The sequence below is a fragment of the Electrona antarctica genome (assembly GCF_951216825.1).
Source record: "Electrona antarctica genome assembly, chromosome: 1".
Lineage (NCBI taxonomy): Eukaryota > Metazoa > Chordata > Actinopteri > Myctophiformes > Myctophidae > Electrona > Electrona antarctica.
This window is the reverse complement of record NC_136806.1, coordinates 44,089,862-44,106,160: the sequence shown is the minus strand read 5'-3', so window position 1 is coordinate 44,106,160 and position 16,299 is coordinate 44,089,862. Positions and strand designations below refer to the sequence as shown.

At 45.2% G+C, this 16,299-nt stretch overlaps 1 protein-coding gene across 1 annotated transcript in view; it reads left to right on the top strand.

Moving 5' to 3' along the window:
- The window catches only part of LOC306920415 (platelet glycoprotein Ib beta chain-like), a gene marked incomplete at both ends in the record, with an annotated part of 196,011 nt that extends 180,187 nt beyond the window's left edge, over positions 1-15,824 (top strand). Inside the window, one exon of the mRNA XM_079497165.1 lies at positions 15,749-15,824. Coding sequence (XP_079353291.1) covers positions 15,749-15,824 — 76 coding nt within the window. The remainder of the gene's footprint in view (positions 1-15,748) is intronic.
- Positions 15,825-16,299: the final 475 nt, after the last annotated feature.

Here is a 16,299-nt window from a genome sequence, read left to right as displayed (position 1 = left end):
CACATGTCCTGACCAGCAGTGTTCCTGACCAGACACATGTCCTGACCAGCAGTGTTCCTGACCAGCAGTGTTCCTGACCAGACACATGTCCTGACCAGCAGAGGCCCTCTTTCTCTCCCTTGAATCCACCATGCCTTCATTCCTACCGATCAAGCGGGAGTGGACGTCTGCAAGGACAGACTGCCGTTTTTGTTTTATTTTAATTCTCTGATTGTGTTTTTGGATAAAGAATAGAGTGAACTAAGGAGTGTAATTTCCTGCAACTGTCCAGCAGCAGCCTGGAAATGGCACTTCTGCTGCAGGGAGACAATGGAGAATCTGGACCCACTCTGTCTAATCTCCCCATGCCTTAATGGACCCCACCCTGACACACACACACACACACACACACACACACACACACACACACACACACACACACACACACACACACACACACACACACACACACACACACACACACACACACACACACACACACACACACACACACACACACACGTGCGCGCGCCTCTCTGTTCTAGTTATCCCTGACATTAGCCACTAGACTCACTAAGTGGATCATGGGAGTTACTAAATAGATTAGGGTCTAGAGACAGCATAGCAACCACACACATGCACAGTTGCATGCGCGCGCACACACGGACACGCGCACACACGGACACGCGCACGGACACGCGCACACACACACACACACACACACACACACACACACACACACACACACACACACACACACACACACACACACACACTTGCTTTCTTTTTCCCCCCTTTTACACATTCTCTCTCTCTCTTTCCTTCTCCACCCCACCAGCCCTACACTTCATTTCTCTAAGTGCCAGTCAGTATCAGCTAGCAGTGGCCATAGTGAAGGTCGTTCACAGTCAGTGGAGTGTAGCCCATTTCATACTTATGTCCAGAGTTGGAAAGAGTAATCACATGTTTTACTTAAGTACAAGTATTAATACTGCAATATAGAAGTAATAGACCGGAATTCAAAATGTACCTGAGTAAACTTACAAAAGTATTGCTATCAAAATGTACTCAATGTAGAAAGTACTCATTATATGCAGAAAACGGAATGTCCAATTTCACAAATTTTCAAATCCATAAAATGTCTAAACATATTTTGAAAATAGCAGATACACAAGCTCACAATGCATCGCATCGCGACCTTGTAGATCTGAGCTTGTAGATCTGCTATTTTCAAATGGCCGAAATGTGCATTCAGGGCTGAAGTGGTTAATATTTTTTGGAAATCTACAAAATCTACAAAGTAACTATAGTAACTAAAGTGGTCAAATAATTTAAGTGGAGTAAAAGTAGTGTAGAGTATAAGTAAAATTAGATAAAATTGGAAATACTTGAGTAAAGTAAAAGTACTTAAGTACAGTACTTGGGTAATTTACACCAGTGCTTACATTGCACGGCGGCACGTTGCACGGCGGCATCTCGTGCAGAGAATAGCCCCATGGCGTCCGCCATGCAAGCTTGTATAGGTCGCCTTTTCTCGCCCATTCTCGTGCCGTTCTTGCGCGAAGGAGCATAAATTAAGCTGTACTGTTAGCTTTAGCGCTGCGGAAGAATAGAGGACACTGAGCTTTGCTATATGATATACGCTATGCTATGCTAAGCTAAAAGCGTAATCGCTTCCTCTCATTTCTGCAGTACTCTTTTTATTATCTTTTACTACCTCTCTTCACTATCTCCATCTATCTTGCACGCACGCACGCACGCACGCACGCACGCACGCACGCACGCACGCACTCTTGTTCTTCTCTCCCTCTGCCCCTCACTCTCTCCCTCTCTCTCCCATAGACACCTGTTCTATGTTCCGTTGTAGAAGTTAATTGGCACATAAGTAGAATGGCCCTCAGTAACCTTGGCAACGCTGACCTGCTGCTGAGAGATGGATCAGAACTCCCTTAGATATGCCCTATACATGTCCGCATGCGCGCGAGTGCACACACACACACACACACACACACACACACACACACACACACACACACACACACACACACACACACACACACACACACACACACACACACACACACACACACACACACACACACACACACACACACACACACACACACAACCCCTGCCCTGCCCCGCCCCCCCACCCAGTATTCCCTTCCTGTCCAATCTACTAATCTGCACTCTATTATTTATGGCTGCTGAGGTGCTCCCCAGATGCTTATGAAGACACAACTCCACACTCAGCTGTTTTCTCTCTCCTCCTCCTCCTCCTCCTCCTCCTCATCCCTCCATCCCACACCTCCATCCCTCCATCCCTCACCTCCATCCCTCCATCCCTCACCTCCATCCCTCCATCCCTCACCTCCATCCCTCCATCCCACACCTCCATCCCTCCATCCCTCCATCCCACACCTCCATCCATACCTCTCCTCCTTCAGTGAAGTTTCATCTGAATGCCTTTCAACCTTGCATCCTCATTTAGTGCATGTCTTCATAGGCAGAAAGATTAGCGTGATTTTTTTCCTTCATGGAACAGTATTTTCTAGTTCTTTAACACATTACAAGCCGAGTCCTCTAGGGAAAATGTGGAGATTTCAGCGTGTTTATATATGATTTAACGTATTTAATTAAAAATTTCGACTTGACCTTTGGTGTGCCTTGGAAACATTATTTTTTATTTATTTTAAACTGATGAGGTAATCTTTTGGCTCCATGGTGCCAGAGCCTCTCTCTCTTCCCCTGGCTTCATGCTGCTCAGTGTACAGAGACATTGACATTGTGTAATTCAGACGTAACATTACTAAAGAGTCAAGCCAGGGTTACAGGGTTCTGTCTTCTACTAATGGCCACTTTATGGAGCTGAGCCAGCTTGTCTTCTTACATTAGCTTCAGCCAGTTACTAAAGCATGCAGACATTTACTATATACGAGGGAGTCATTTACCAAATGCTATGAGGGCTTTAAGCCATTCAAATCGGGAAAGCGTCTGTGGCATTTTAGATTTTTAACCATTACTTGGCTAATTGGCTATTGAAAGATATCAGCTATACAAGCATGTAGCGCGTCACATCGTGTCGCAGCTTGTAGAGATCTACTATTCTTTTTAAATCATGAAAATATCTGCAAAATGTATATATTTTTAAAGCAAATATTTTAAACTCAAATCTCCATTCCATATGCATATCATTTTGGAAAAGCTTTAAGAACCACTGACATAAACATAGGTTTTTCAGAAGACTCTTAGGACTTTTCAGACGGCCTCAGGTCTTGATGGGTTAATCACTTACCCTACAAGACACTTATTTTGGGTTCATGTGACTGAATGTGCTACTGCAGTGTGAAGCAACTGGTTTCAGGTCAGAGACATCCATATTAGTCTCTGTTCATGACTTGAATTCTGCTTTATTCTATATTACATTTGTTTATTCATTTTCTTACTAACCTTGTGTATACTATTCGATCATGTCAGTCAATTATGTCAGTGTTGTGTATTTCTTTCCCCATTCAATCATACATTTGAACTTTCTGCAGGATAAGGCATAACCTTATCCATTTGTTTTCCTACAAATGTCAGCACTTTTGTCAGTAACGACTACATTATGTATTATCGTCATAATCTTTTAACACATTAAATGCCGGTTGAGGCCTCACAACTCACTTCCAAGTTAGTGCCCTATAGGCATACAATTATTGATTTTTAAGATTTTTATGGCCGTCTAGAATGGATTGTTGGCTTCTACTGTGTGTGTGTGTGTGTGTGTGTGTGCGTGCGTGCGTGCGTGCGTGCGTGCGTGCGTGCGTGCGTGGTTTTTGGATTGGATTTGAACTCAGACTCGGGTCCTCACAACTCACAATTAACATGTGGTCTAGCACCTGGCTGAGTCCCCAGGCACCCAGGCGTAACATCTTTACACATTTTAAGGCGATTCAAATGTTTACCCTATTATAGAAATACAATTATTTGGACTACACAGCATGAAGAATACAAGAGTCAATATAAGGTCCAACCGTTTTACCTGAGGACATTGACCACAGGATGAAATTCTTGAGAGGAATGAGGCTCGACCACCATTAGCTATATGAAGTGATCAGCCACTTAATGTAGCATCCATCCATTTGAGCTGTCTGATTCAACAGCTCTCTGTAGCCAAGACGTGACATTTAATAACACTTTTAGCATGGGGGGCAGGCCACTTACTCAGCATGATGAATGCCACCACTTTTCTGATGGCCCAGCCTCGTCGGTGACTAGTAGTAATTGCTTCAGACATCTAGTGCAGATAATATATTGGGATCTGGACCCAGAGCCAACCATTCACTTGCTAGCTTTCTTTTTTGTATTAATAAGACTAAGAGCTTTCTCTCTCCTTCCTTCTCGTTCAGCATTCAAGCAAAGCCTCGAAATGCTGTTTCTTGTTTCCTCATCTCAGAAAAATGAAAAATAATAATTGATTATATTATACAGGTACTGCGTACACTGTATAATATATTATTATATTATATAACATAGAACATCATTTTTAAATGTAAATGAATCAAACAAAACAACAACAATTAAATAACTAGAAAATACTGTTCCTGAAGAAACAGTGTGGGCTTGAGTAGAGCGTTAAGTACAGAATGTAAAACTATAGATAAAGAGTGGCAATGGGCTCTATGTACACAGGCCATTTTGGAAAGAACTTGGGCCCCTTCCCTATATACTTCCTTCACAGGTGTTACCGCTGATACTAATGAAGGCTCTGTTCCATTCTGGTCAAACAGGGTGCTGGCGTGCTGCTATTGTGCATGTTGGCTCACTGGAAACACTCTGCTACACCATGTCTTAAAGTGTCCTTGAGTGAGTTCCAAATGGCCCTGTACGAGTGTGTAACTCTGAGGGTGTAAAAATGGAACCAAATCATTTGCACACTGCACTCTCAGAGTTATGGGGGTCCTTGAAATTTACAAGAAATCGTGACATATTTGTCGTTGTGCCTTTTTCCCCCTAACGTTTCCTCTTTTTTTGGTAACGTGTATGTTTCTCTGTCACAACCTCGCGGCTGTTGTTTTCGTTCGTTTGCAAGGTTATTTTGTTGGTTAAATCACTGTGTTTTGTTATGGCGTTCCTGCTGTTGGCTCATAACATTAGCCGCTGGCCGGCTCCGCTCCGCTCCCATAGGCCTCACTCACACGCAAGACACACTTGTGTCCTGTGTCTTCTGTGTGTTATGGTCGCCTCAATGCATTTCCAATGGGAGTCACATGGTTTGAAGACACAACCTTGTTGCATGGTGGGGGGGGGGGGGGGGGGGGGGCAGAAGACAGCCATGCAACAAGATTGTGTCTTGCGTGTGTCTACGTGTGAGTGAGGCCATAGAGTTATATATACGTCCGCTCCGTGATACGCGATTGGCTACACGAGTGGTTCAGACTCCCATTGGCTTAGGCAGTATGGGGTCAGACTCACATTGGCTTAGGGGGCAGTCAATCATGACTAGGTCGCTAAAAAAAACGGGCCTGTTGTATGTCAGGTTTCACCTGACAAAAAGTTTGAGAACTACTGCATGCTAACAGAGCATGCTTACTGAGTTATTCTGTGTGCATATTGTATAGCCCATTGACCCACATATCATGACGTCACAGCCCAGTAGCCAATGAAAACGGTGAACCCCCCCTCTCTTCATATTGGTTGGCCCACATGACGTCACAGCCAAGAGAGCAAACCTACCCAGGAAGACGTAGAGTATATGACGTCACAGCCCAGCAGGGAAACGGTCCCGGGAATAAAGATGTACGATAACAATAGTGGGCTCGCTACTCAAGCCCACAATAATCCATGACTTTGAGCAAAGGTCTGAGACAGTGTCTGCAGACCATTTACAGCTGATGGCATATGCAGCAAAGAAATAGTACAAATAATACAATTTTAGAAATAGATAATTTAATCAACATTAAACAATTATACCCTAGATACTTTGTTGACCGGAGTCCCTCTAGGGCTCCTCCTTTCTCACCTCTACACCACATCTGTTCGACGAAAATAGCTGATCGAAAAACTCAAAAGGTGTCACAAAGCAACGCATTGTGTCGATCGGATATGTTGGTCCCGGAATAGGGACGCTATAGGGGTCAAGTGGTTAACGTCCATCTATACCTCTAGTCTACGGAATAGGGACGCTATAGGGGTCAAGTGGTTAACGTCCATCTATACCTCTAGTCTACGGAATAGGGACGCTATAGGGGTCAAGTGGTTAACGTCCATCTATACCTCTAGTCTACGGAATAGGGACGCTATAGGGGTCAAGTGGTTAACGTCCATCTATACCTCTAGTCTACGGAATAGGGACGCTATAGGGGTCAAGTGGTTAACGTCCATCTATACCTCTAGTCTACGGAATAGGGACGCTATAGGGGTCAAGTGGTTAACGTCCATCTATACCTCTAGTCTACGGAATAGGGACGCTATAGGGGTCAAGTGGTTAACGTCCATCTATACCTCTAGTCTACGGAATAGGGACGCTATAGGGGTCAAGGGTTAACGTCCATCTATACCTCTAGTCTACGGAATAGGGACGCTATAGGGGTCAAGTGGTTAACGTCCATCTATACCTCTAGTCTACGGAATAGGGACGCTATAGGGGTCAAGTGGTTAACGTCCATCTATACCTCTAGTCTACGGAATAGGGACGCTATAGGGGTCAAGTGGTTAACGTCCATCTATACCTCTAGTCTACGGCATCACCACATGACTCTGTCTGCTCCCACTATCCCTTCTCCTTCCCTCTCATCCTCCCTCCTTCCATCCCTCTCTCCTCTCCATCCATCCCGAGTGTGGCGTCTTCGTCGTCTGACATTTTATTGGCTCTATAAATGTCCCTGAGAGCCTGCAATATCACTTAGCTAAGGAAGGAGATGAAGAGGAGCTATAACAAGAAAGTGAACAAGAGAGAGAGACAGAGAAAGACAGAGACAGAGAGAGAGAGAGATGGAGAGCCAACGTTGCTTAGTCCCGTGGATGGCCATTCAAAGAAGAAAACGCATTAAACCAAAATGGCGTCAGGGACATAAAAGTGAATTAGCCAGTAACAAATGACCATGTGTGCGCCCAACTGCCTTAACCTCTCCAAACAGCCCCTCAACCCCCCACTCCCCCCACCACCAACACCCCCCCCTCCCCCACGGTAAGTCATCTAAATTTGTTGGAAGGCTCACGGGCGCCGGGCCAAAAAAGCTTTTATATCTATAAAGGCCGATGGATCACAGAGAATCACATTAACCTGTCCAATTTAATTACAGTATCGACAAAACATAATAGATACTTACGGCCTTACGGGGAGAGATGGGCAGAGAGAGGAAGAGAGAGAGCAAGGAGAGAGAGAGAGAGAGAGAGAGAGAGAGAGAGAGAGAGAGAGAGAGAGAGAGAGAGAGAGAGAGAGAGAGAGAGAGAGAGAGAGAGAGAGAGAATGAGAGACAAAAAAAGCGCAGACTATTTTCATTTGCAATGCTGATGCAGTGTGTGCACTGAAGGAGGCATTTGAGGAATGAATGTGTGTGTGTGTCTAACGAAGGACTTCTAAGAGCCCATGGGAGCTTTTGAGAGGGTTTAGTTTGATGAACAATCTACAGCTCCCCAGTGGCCGACACTAATTCAGAGTAGCACACACATAACACACCCACAATGTGCACATATACAAGATTGTGTATTTCTGTCACACACACACACACACGCACGCACAGACGCACACACGTACACACACACACACACACACACACACACACACACACACACACACACACACACACACACACACACACACACACACACACACACACACACACACACACACACACACACACACACACACACACACACACACACCATATATACATAAAGGAAGTACACACCCGCTTTCACAAGCAAGCATACTACGCAGTGACAATCCCTTAAGGTGCATTCAGACTTGGATGGTTAGAGCGGCGCGATTGTATACAAAGTCAAAGCAAAGACGAGAAGTTGCGCGACCGGGGCGCGGCGCGACCTGGCGCGGCACAAACGGGGCGAACCGAGCCAATATATATATTTATATATATTTATTTATATCCACAAACGGGGCGAACCGAGTCAATATATATATTTATATATATCCACAAATGGGGCGAACTGAGCCAATATATATATTTAGGTCTGAACGCAGCTTTACACATGTACAACCCTCACGGCTCAGCCAAACACAAACTCTGCATAGACGGCATAGAAAATAGATGAAAGTTGACATTTTCTAAAAGTACAAAATTGGAAACGCTTGAACCCTATAACACCTAAATCTAACCTGTAAATGCCTAATCCTAATTCATACCTGAGTATTGTCCTAATTGTAGGTCCAATTCCCCAAAACCTTTTTAACCGTCAAACGAAAAACCATGAATTCTGTTGTGAGGATCCGAGGAAAATGGTTCTCCCCACATTGCCTATCTCTCAAATTCACTATACTTGTGGGGACATTTTGGTCACACTCGCGCGCGCGCACACACACGCACACACACACGCACACACATACCCACACGCACGCAATACCACCAGTGTATTGCGAGCATCTGAGCCAAGTCCCCTTCCCGTCCCAGGCAGCCGAGGCTGTGTCAGCCATACCATCCACGCTGATCAATAGACGGGAGGGATTTTTATTCATAAAGTGCCCACTTAATTAAATCAGTGGGAGGGGGGGCCGGTGGGGGAGGGGGGGGCGGTGGGGGAGGAGACGAAGCAAGGGCACCGAGTCAAATGACTGATGAAGAATTACAGCAGGAGAGTGGAGGGTGGAAGAGAAAGAGATGGGTGGAGGGGCATAGGGTGGATGCATGGATGGATGAATGGATCAATGTTATGTGTATACAATATGTACTATGATAGGAAATACTTTTTAAGCTAGCTACTACTCGAAAATAGTCGATCTACAAGCTCAAAACGAGTCGTGGCATAAATTTTTTTTTTTTACATTGTGGTATTGTTACTTTTACTTTAGTTAACAAATCTGAGTACTTCCTAAAATACTGACGTATGAGTTAAAATGTCGTGCTGTTGGATGTGATATAGGCTGCTTTACACAGATAACATGGATTACATTTCTCAGTCGCCACCACTGATTTGAGTCATTTGGATTCCATTAGAAAGCATGTTGCGCACCGAAAATAGCAGATCTACAAGATCGGCTATTTCCGGTCATTAGTTAAGATGAAAGAGTATTTAAGTGATCAAACTAGCGATATAATACATGTTGAGAAGCATCTTCCATAGACATGAATGGTCTCAGAAATGTCATGAAAGTGAATCTGTGATTTCTTCAAGTGGTTTGGCTGTATGTAGAACAGCAGGAACATACTGTATAGATTTAGAATGATAATACCTAAACACAGTGGTGTAAAGTAACAAAGTACAATTACTTCGTTACAGTACTTAAGTACAAGTTTTGAGAATTTGTACTTTTATTGAGTATTTTTCTTTTTCTGTACTTTTACTTTTACTTCGTTACATTTACAAGGAATTTTTTTTACTTTTAATCTGCTACATTAAAATTGGACACCTTTCAGTACAAATTAAAATCTTAATCGCATATTTTCGCGCAGTGCGCGCACAACATGCAAAATATGCGGGGCTCGCTTGATGTCAGTCATTTCACCCTAACCCGCATTTTCAGCATAAAGTCATCGCCTCGCCCTCACTCATTCGTTCACATTCACACAGAGAAGCATAGTGGTGTGGTGAAAAGCTGGACAGAAGCGCCCGTCCGTCTCTCTCTCTCTCTCTCTCTCTCTGGTGCGGTGAATCAACAGCGTGCGGTGTGTGTGTGTGTGTGTGTGTGTGTGTGTGTGTGTGTGTGTGTGTGTGTGTGTGTGCGCGCTGCTTCTGCATCGGCTCTGTTTTCGTCATCATGCTGTTGTTTTGCATGGCTGTGTTGTGAACACATACCAGTGCAACACGACTCACCCACCCAGGTGATGGCAATCACTGTAGTCTTACCGTGCATTGCATGAAAACTTCTGTCGAACGGGACGGTCGTTAAAGTTGAGTTTATTGAAATAATGTCATCCACATTGCATAGCCTACTGCAGGCTTTGTTGACATTTTTAAGCTCTTGCTACTGATCGATTATTTATATGGAGAAATAATTTAAGTAACGTTCAAGTAGAATAACTGTACTTTTACTTAAGTAAAATATTTTTGTATTTTTTCCACCACTGCCTAAACATCATCATTCAACTTCCAGTCATGACATTATATTTTGCTTTATTCCATGAGATAATGTTTGGAGACAACAGTGGACAAATTAATTAAGCCAGCTTAAAGTATGGACTGAAAGTCTGTGTGATTCCATGCTTTGTTGGCCTCCGTTAGAAATGTATGGTAGTCAAATATGTTGTTTTCAGTTTGTTGGTTTGTTGGCTCTGTTGGTTTTATTGTGTTGTTGTTGGTGTGGAAAATAGCCTAAAGAACATGCACAGCCTACTATGTTATGCATCGGACAGACACTCACAGTTCATATTTAAACAGCTGTAGGCTGTTTCAGACTAACCACGCTCTTAATGCTAATTCATACTGTACGTTGCATGGCCCAAGTGTCACTTGACAAAAATTGTAGCTGAGGGGTGTTGAATCCTGAATTAGTCTAAAGTTTACAAAGGGTCCCGCATTGTTGCTACAGCGCTACTGTACTGTAGGAGCCTTTAGCTAGCTGCGGTGAACCCCCTCCAGGTGAAGAGAAACAGTGGAATATGAGCTGGCCAACAGTCAATATTTATTACTGTCTTTATGGTCTAACACGAAATACACTTACTGCACTCCAGAGACAAAGAAACAGACAGAGATAGATGAGAGCGAAAGCGACACAGAGAGACAAGACACACACACACACACACACACACACACACACACACACACACACACACACACACACACACAAGCACACGCACGCACGCACAGAGACCGAGATAAACAGAGAGAGGTAAAGAGACAGACAGAAATGGAGAGAGGGATAAAGAGCGGAGGAGGTCTTTAAAACCTTGAAGGTCTCTCAGGTTTCATAAAAGAAATTGTTGCTGTCTTCCTTCTTTTCCTCGTCTTCCTTCTTATCCTGCTGTACAGTTCTGCTGTCTATTTCATCTCTGCCCTGGAGCCCAGCCAAAGGTCACTCGTGTCTCTTTTTCCCTTTCTGCAGTCACTCTTCTCTTTAATGAAAGACACACACACACACACACACACACACACACACACACACACACACACACACACACACACACACACACACACACACACACACACACACACACACACACACACACACACACACACACACACACACACACACACACACACACACACACACACACACACACACACACACTGTACATACATACACACACCCGCAGACATCAATAGCATGGATTTGTTTCACACACGGAAATACACCGTCTTTCACTTTCTATCTATCCATCTCACAACGCATGTACTGTATGTATGAACGTGCACGCACGCACGCACGCACGCACGCACGCACGCACGCACGCACGCACGCACGCACGCACGCACGCACGCACGCACGCACGCACGCACACCCTTTGCCACTGCTGTGTAAGCCAGGCCCCCACTGACGCTGTGCGAATCAGAAACACATTAAATCAAACAGCCCTGTTTCCATTCCACCGCTGCGCAGGTTAATGGCTTAGGGCTGTGCGAGGCCTGGCTAATATCTGAATAAGCCTCAGGGGGGATCCATCTAATATCTGGTCTCTCCTGTTACAAAGACAAGGGTCAGGCTACATGACAGCGAGCGGGATCATGTGGCGTGTGGTGTGTGTGTGTGTGTGTGTGTGTGTGTGTGTGTGTGTGTGTGTGTGTGTGTGTGTGTGTGTGTGTGTGTGTGTGTTAAAGGGTTAACAGTAATATCGGAGGCGACAGAGGGTGAACTGGCCGGTGTTATTATTCGACTCATATGAATAATGGAACTCAATATGGTGGAGGGGATAGCTGGGAGCACAAACACACAAAGAATGTCACTTTCTGCGTGTGTGTGTGTGTGTGTGTGTGTGTGTGTGTGTGTGTGTGTGTGTGTGTGTGTGTGTGTGTGTGTGTGTGTGTGTGTGTGTGTGTGTGTGTGTGTGTGTGTGCAAGAGAGAGTTTGAGGCCTGCGTGGGGTCGGCCCACTAGTAGAGGTTCAGCAGACATAGAGAAGTGCACAGCATTTCATTTAGATGGGGTCCTTAGGTCGGGTAAACAGCATCAACATGGAGCTGATAAGACAGGATTCACCTTCTCTTCTGGCCTCCTGGGATGTTCCCGGAGGCCACAGGTCACACAGGGAACCCGTTTATCCAAATTGTAAATGGTAAATGGTGCATTCATATAGCGCCTTCATCCAAGGCGCTTCACATAGATTGTGCAGTATACATTCACCCATTCACAGCACACACATTCACACACCGATGGCGGAGGAAACTTCGACACCAACTCTGGGGGAGACCTTTAGAATTAAAAAAATAAAAATAAATGACAAACTTTAGGAAACCAAACATAATGGGATATTCACCCATAAACATTGGTCCGTGACCCAGAGCCCACTGTTTGGAAAGCAGTGGTCTAATCCATGAAGCATCTGTCCACCTCCTTGCACTGCAGCAAGGATGGAGAGGAGATATTGACAGCCTTTAGACATTAAGTGTCGTTCTAATGGAGGTCCATGCCTCTACAACGATCTATATCCCACTCCCAAGACAACAGGGAAGGGCCAAGGATGTTGGAAATTGGCAAAAACACCACCCACTCTCAAAAGGAACCGTGTGTGTGTGTGTGTGTGTGTGTGTGTGTGACTGTGTGTGTGTGCGCACGCGTGCATGCGTGCATGTGTGCGTGCGTGTGCGTGTGCGTGCGCATGTGTGTACCGTATTTAAACACTGTTGTGGTTCAGAGAGTTCTAAGTTAAAGCAAATGGAATTGAAATGGCCTCATATACAAAAGTACCAAACAAGAGCCCCAAATGATGAACGCCGTATCAGCTCCCGCACGCACGCATGCACGCACGCATGCACGTGCACGCACGCATGCACGTGCGCACACACACACACGCGCGCTGAATATCAGCTGCGCAACATCTGCGACTGCACGGTGAAAACTCTGGACGCTTGAACAAATAAAAGAACAACAAAACCCACAAACCCTGTGAAGCGTTAAATACGCCTTTCAAAGCTTTCTGACATGTGACTTTTATTATGTCCACCGCCGGCTGGACGGCTGTGACTGGTGTCCCATTCCCCTCGCCCAGGCTTTGAATGTCTTTTATTTGACTTGGACCACGTCCGCTGTTGGAAGCAAAAACAAATAAACAAATAAAAAGTGGAGGGTAAACAAAACAATGAAATATTTATTAGACGCGGTAGTCTGCTTTCTATTGTTCGTCTCCCACCCGGCTGTTCTCATTTCTGCTGGTGACACTCTCTATACCCTGCCTTAGGTAGGTAGGTAGGTAGGTAGGTAGGTTGATAGGTAGGTTGATAGGTAGGTAGGTAGGTAGGTAGGTTGATAGGTAGGTAGGTTGATAAGTAGATAGGTAGGTAGGTAGGTAGGTAGGTAGGTAGGTAGGTAGGTAGGTACTAGGTAGGTAGGTAGGTAGGTAGGTAGGTAGGTAGGTAGGTAGATAGACAGATAGATAATATTCCATCATTACATCACCCTCTCGTAAAAACAACACAAGAAGCATGTTAGTGCATGGAGAGTCCAAACTGACAAACCAGGCATTTAGCTTTTTCTTCAAATCAACAACACAAGTCTCACACTATCAAGTGCTGGGTGGGGGTGGGGGGGGGGGGGGGGTTATGGGTGCTCATCGCTTTCGCCAAGTACAGAAAAGGCGTCAGGGAGTGCTAGTGCTAGACAGAAAGGGAGTCAAGGGACGTTTAAAACCAGACAACGGTGCTCGTTGGAGGAAATTAATTTGTTTCAAGCGCATGGCCCGTCAATTAACATTCACTGTGCTAATTAAACACCACAGGCTCTTGAAGAACGTGGCAACAGATTTTCCATTAGTGCGTGCGTGTGTGTGTGTGTGTGCACGCGCGCGTGCGTGTGCGTGTGTGTGTGTGTGTGTGTGCGCGCACGGAAAGTGGGTGGCTCTTCATATTATATGTGTTTGTGATTATGAATGGGTGTGTTGTGTTTCGCCTGCCAACATAGTCATATTCCTTAATTGTGTGATAGGTAATCACAGCATGGTTTCATTGTGTGTGTGTGTATGTGTGTGTGTGTGTGCGTGTGGGCGTGAGGGGACTGTGTAACAAAAAAAAACTGAAACAAAACAATAAATGTGTTTTACTATGAGAGGAAATTGTTATGAATATGAATGGCTGGAATAAAAAATTGCTGGCGACGCAGAGAGCTTGGCACACTTCCATTGTGCCATTGTGTGTGTGGTGTGTGTGTGCGTGTGTGTGTGTGTGTGTGTGTGTGGTGTGGTGTGGTGTGTGTGTGTGTGCGTGTACGTGTACGTGTGCGCGTGTGTGTGTGCGTGTGTGTGTGTGTGTGTGTGTGTGTGTGTGTGTGTGTGTGTGTTTTGTAATGGCTGGCAGATAGGCAAGGTGATTAACTTGTCTCATATTTTATACCTCCCCCCCCCCCCCCCATCCCCCCCCCCCTCCCGTGTCCCTCCCAATCTCTATCTATCTAATTGCATTGTACTTTCCAAAATCCTGTTTGCTTGCCAGGCCCTCTCCCAAACAAACATCACTAATAGAGTTAAGACCAAGCTATTGTAACATGTCAAAAATCATTTGGCTTATATCGGTATGTGCTATGGAAAACAAAATAGTAATGGCACGGTCTTTTTTTGTGCTGCCACATCTGTGTGTGCGCGCGCACACACACACACACACACACACACACACACACACACACACACACACACACACACACACACACACACACACACACACACACACACACACACACACACGTTGATTGCTTCATTTCTCCACCCCACTGTTGGAGTGCTCAAGTAAAAAGTAAAAAATGTTTTAGCAATGTTTTGCATTAAGAACACACACACACACGCACGCATGCATGCACATACAAGCAGGCCGTGTGTGTGTGTGTGTGTGTGTGTGTGTGTGTGTGTGTGTGTGTGTGTGTGTGTGTGTGTGTGTGTGTGTGTGTGTGTGTGTGTGTGTGTGTGTGTGTGTGTGTGTGTGTGTGTGTGTGTGTGTGTGTGTGTGTGTGTGTGTGTGTGTGTGTGTGTGTGTGTGTGGGTGGGTGGGGGGGGGGAGCCAGGCCAGTAATCATTGCGATAGCCTCTCTGTGTCTTTGAAGTTTCTTGGACCAAATTGTTCTAGTGATCATAAATGTCATATCATCATTCGTCTCTCTTCCTGCCTTTGTCCTAGAAATTGATCAAGTCTGTGTGTGTGTGTGTGTGTGTGTGTGTGTGTGTGTGTGTGTGTGTGTGTGTGTGTGTGTGTACTGTGTTTGCGTGGGTGCGTGCGTGCGTGCGTGCGTGCGTGCGTGCGTGCGTGCGTGCGTGCGTGCGTGCGTGCGTGCGTGCGAGAGAGACAGAGCATGAGGGCATTGGGGGGAAAGAGATGGGATGGAGAAAGATTAACTGCATGCCATGGGTATTTCTGTTATTTGACACCATGTTTGTGAAATGGTTCAACTCACATATCCTGTCTGTCTGTCTGTCTGTCTCGCTCCAATTGACACAAAAATAATAATTCCCTCAATGTGTCTCTCTCTCTCTCTCTAGGGATCTGAGTGAGAACCAGATTCAGGCCATTCCCAGGAAGGCTTTCAGAGGTGTCACCAACGTCAAGAACCTGTAAGAACTCCTCTCCTCTCCTCTCCTCTCCTCTCCTCTCCTCTCCTCTCCTCTCCTCTCCTCTCCTCTCCTCTCCAGTGACATGTCACCACGGTGGTATCAACAACTCAATATCCCCCTGTCAATTATTCAGGATGTTCTAATCACCAATACGCCAGTCAATACACTGCCTTATCTATACTTATGGTCAATAATGATCAGCGGGGGCTTACGGGAATGCTGGGCAGGTCCCTACCTTTAATAATCAATAATGATCAGCGGGGGCTTACGGGAATGCTGGGCAGGTCCCTACCTTTTTTAATGCGAGGAGAGCGGGAAGTCCACGCCCCATGTATTCATCTCTAATGTCTTATTAACAAGGCAGGCAATAACGATAACAATAACAACATATACATATCACTTATACAGATTACAGATCACCCCCCTTTTCCATTTCCCCCTCATTGTATACACAGTGTTTTTATTTTTACTGTGTTGTT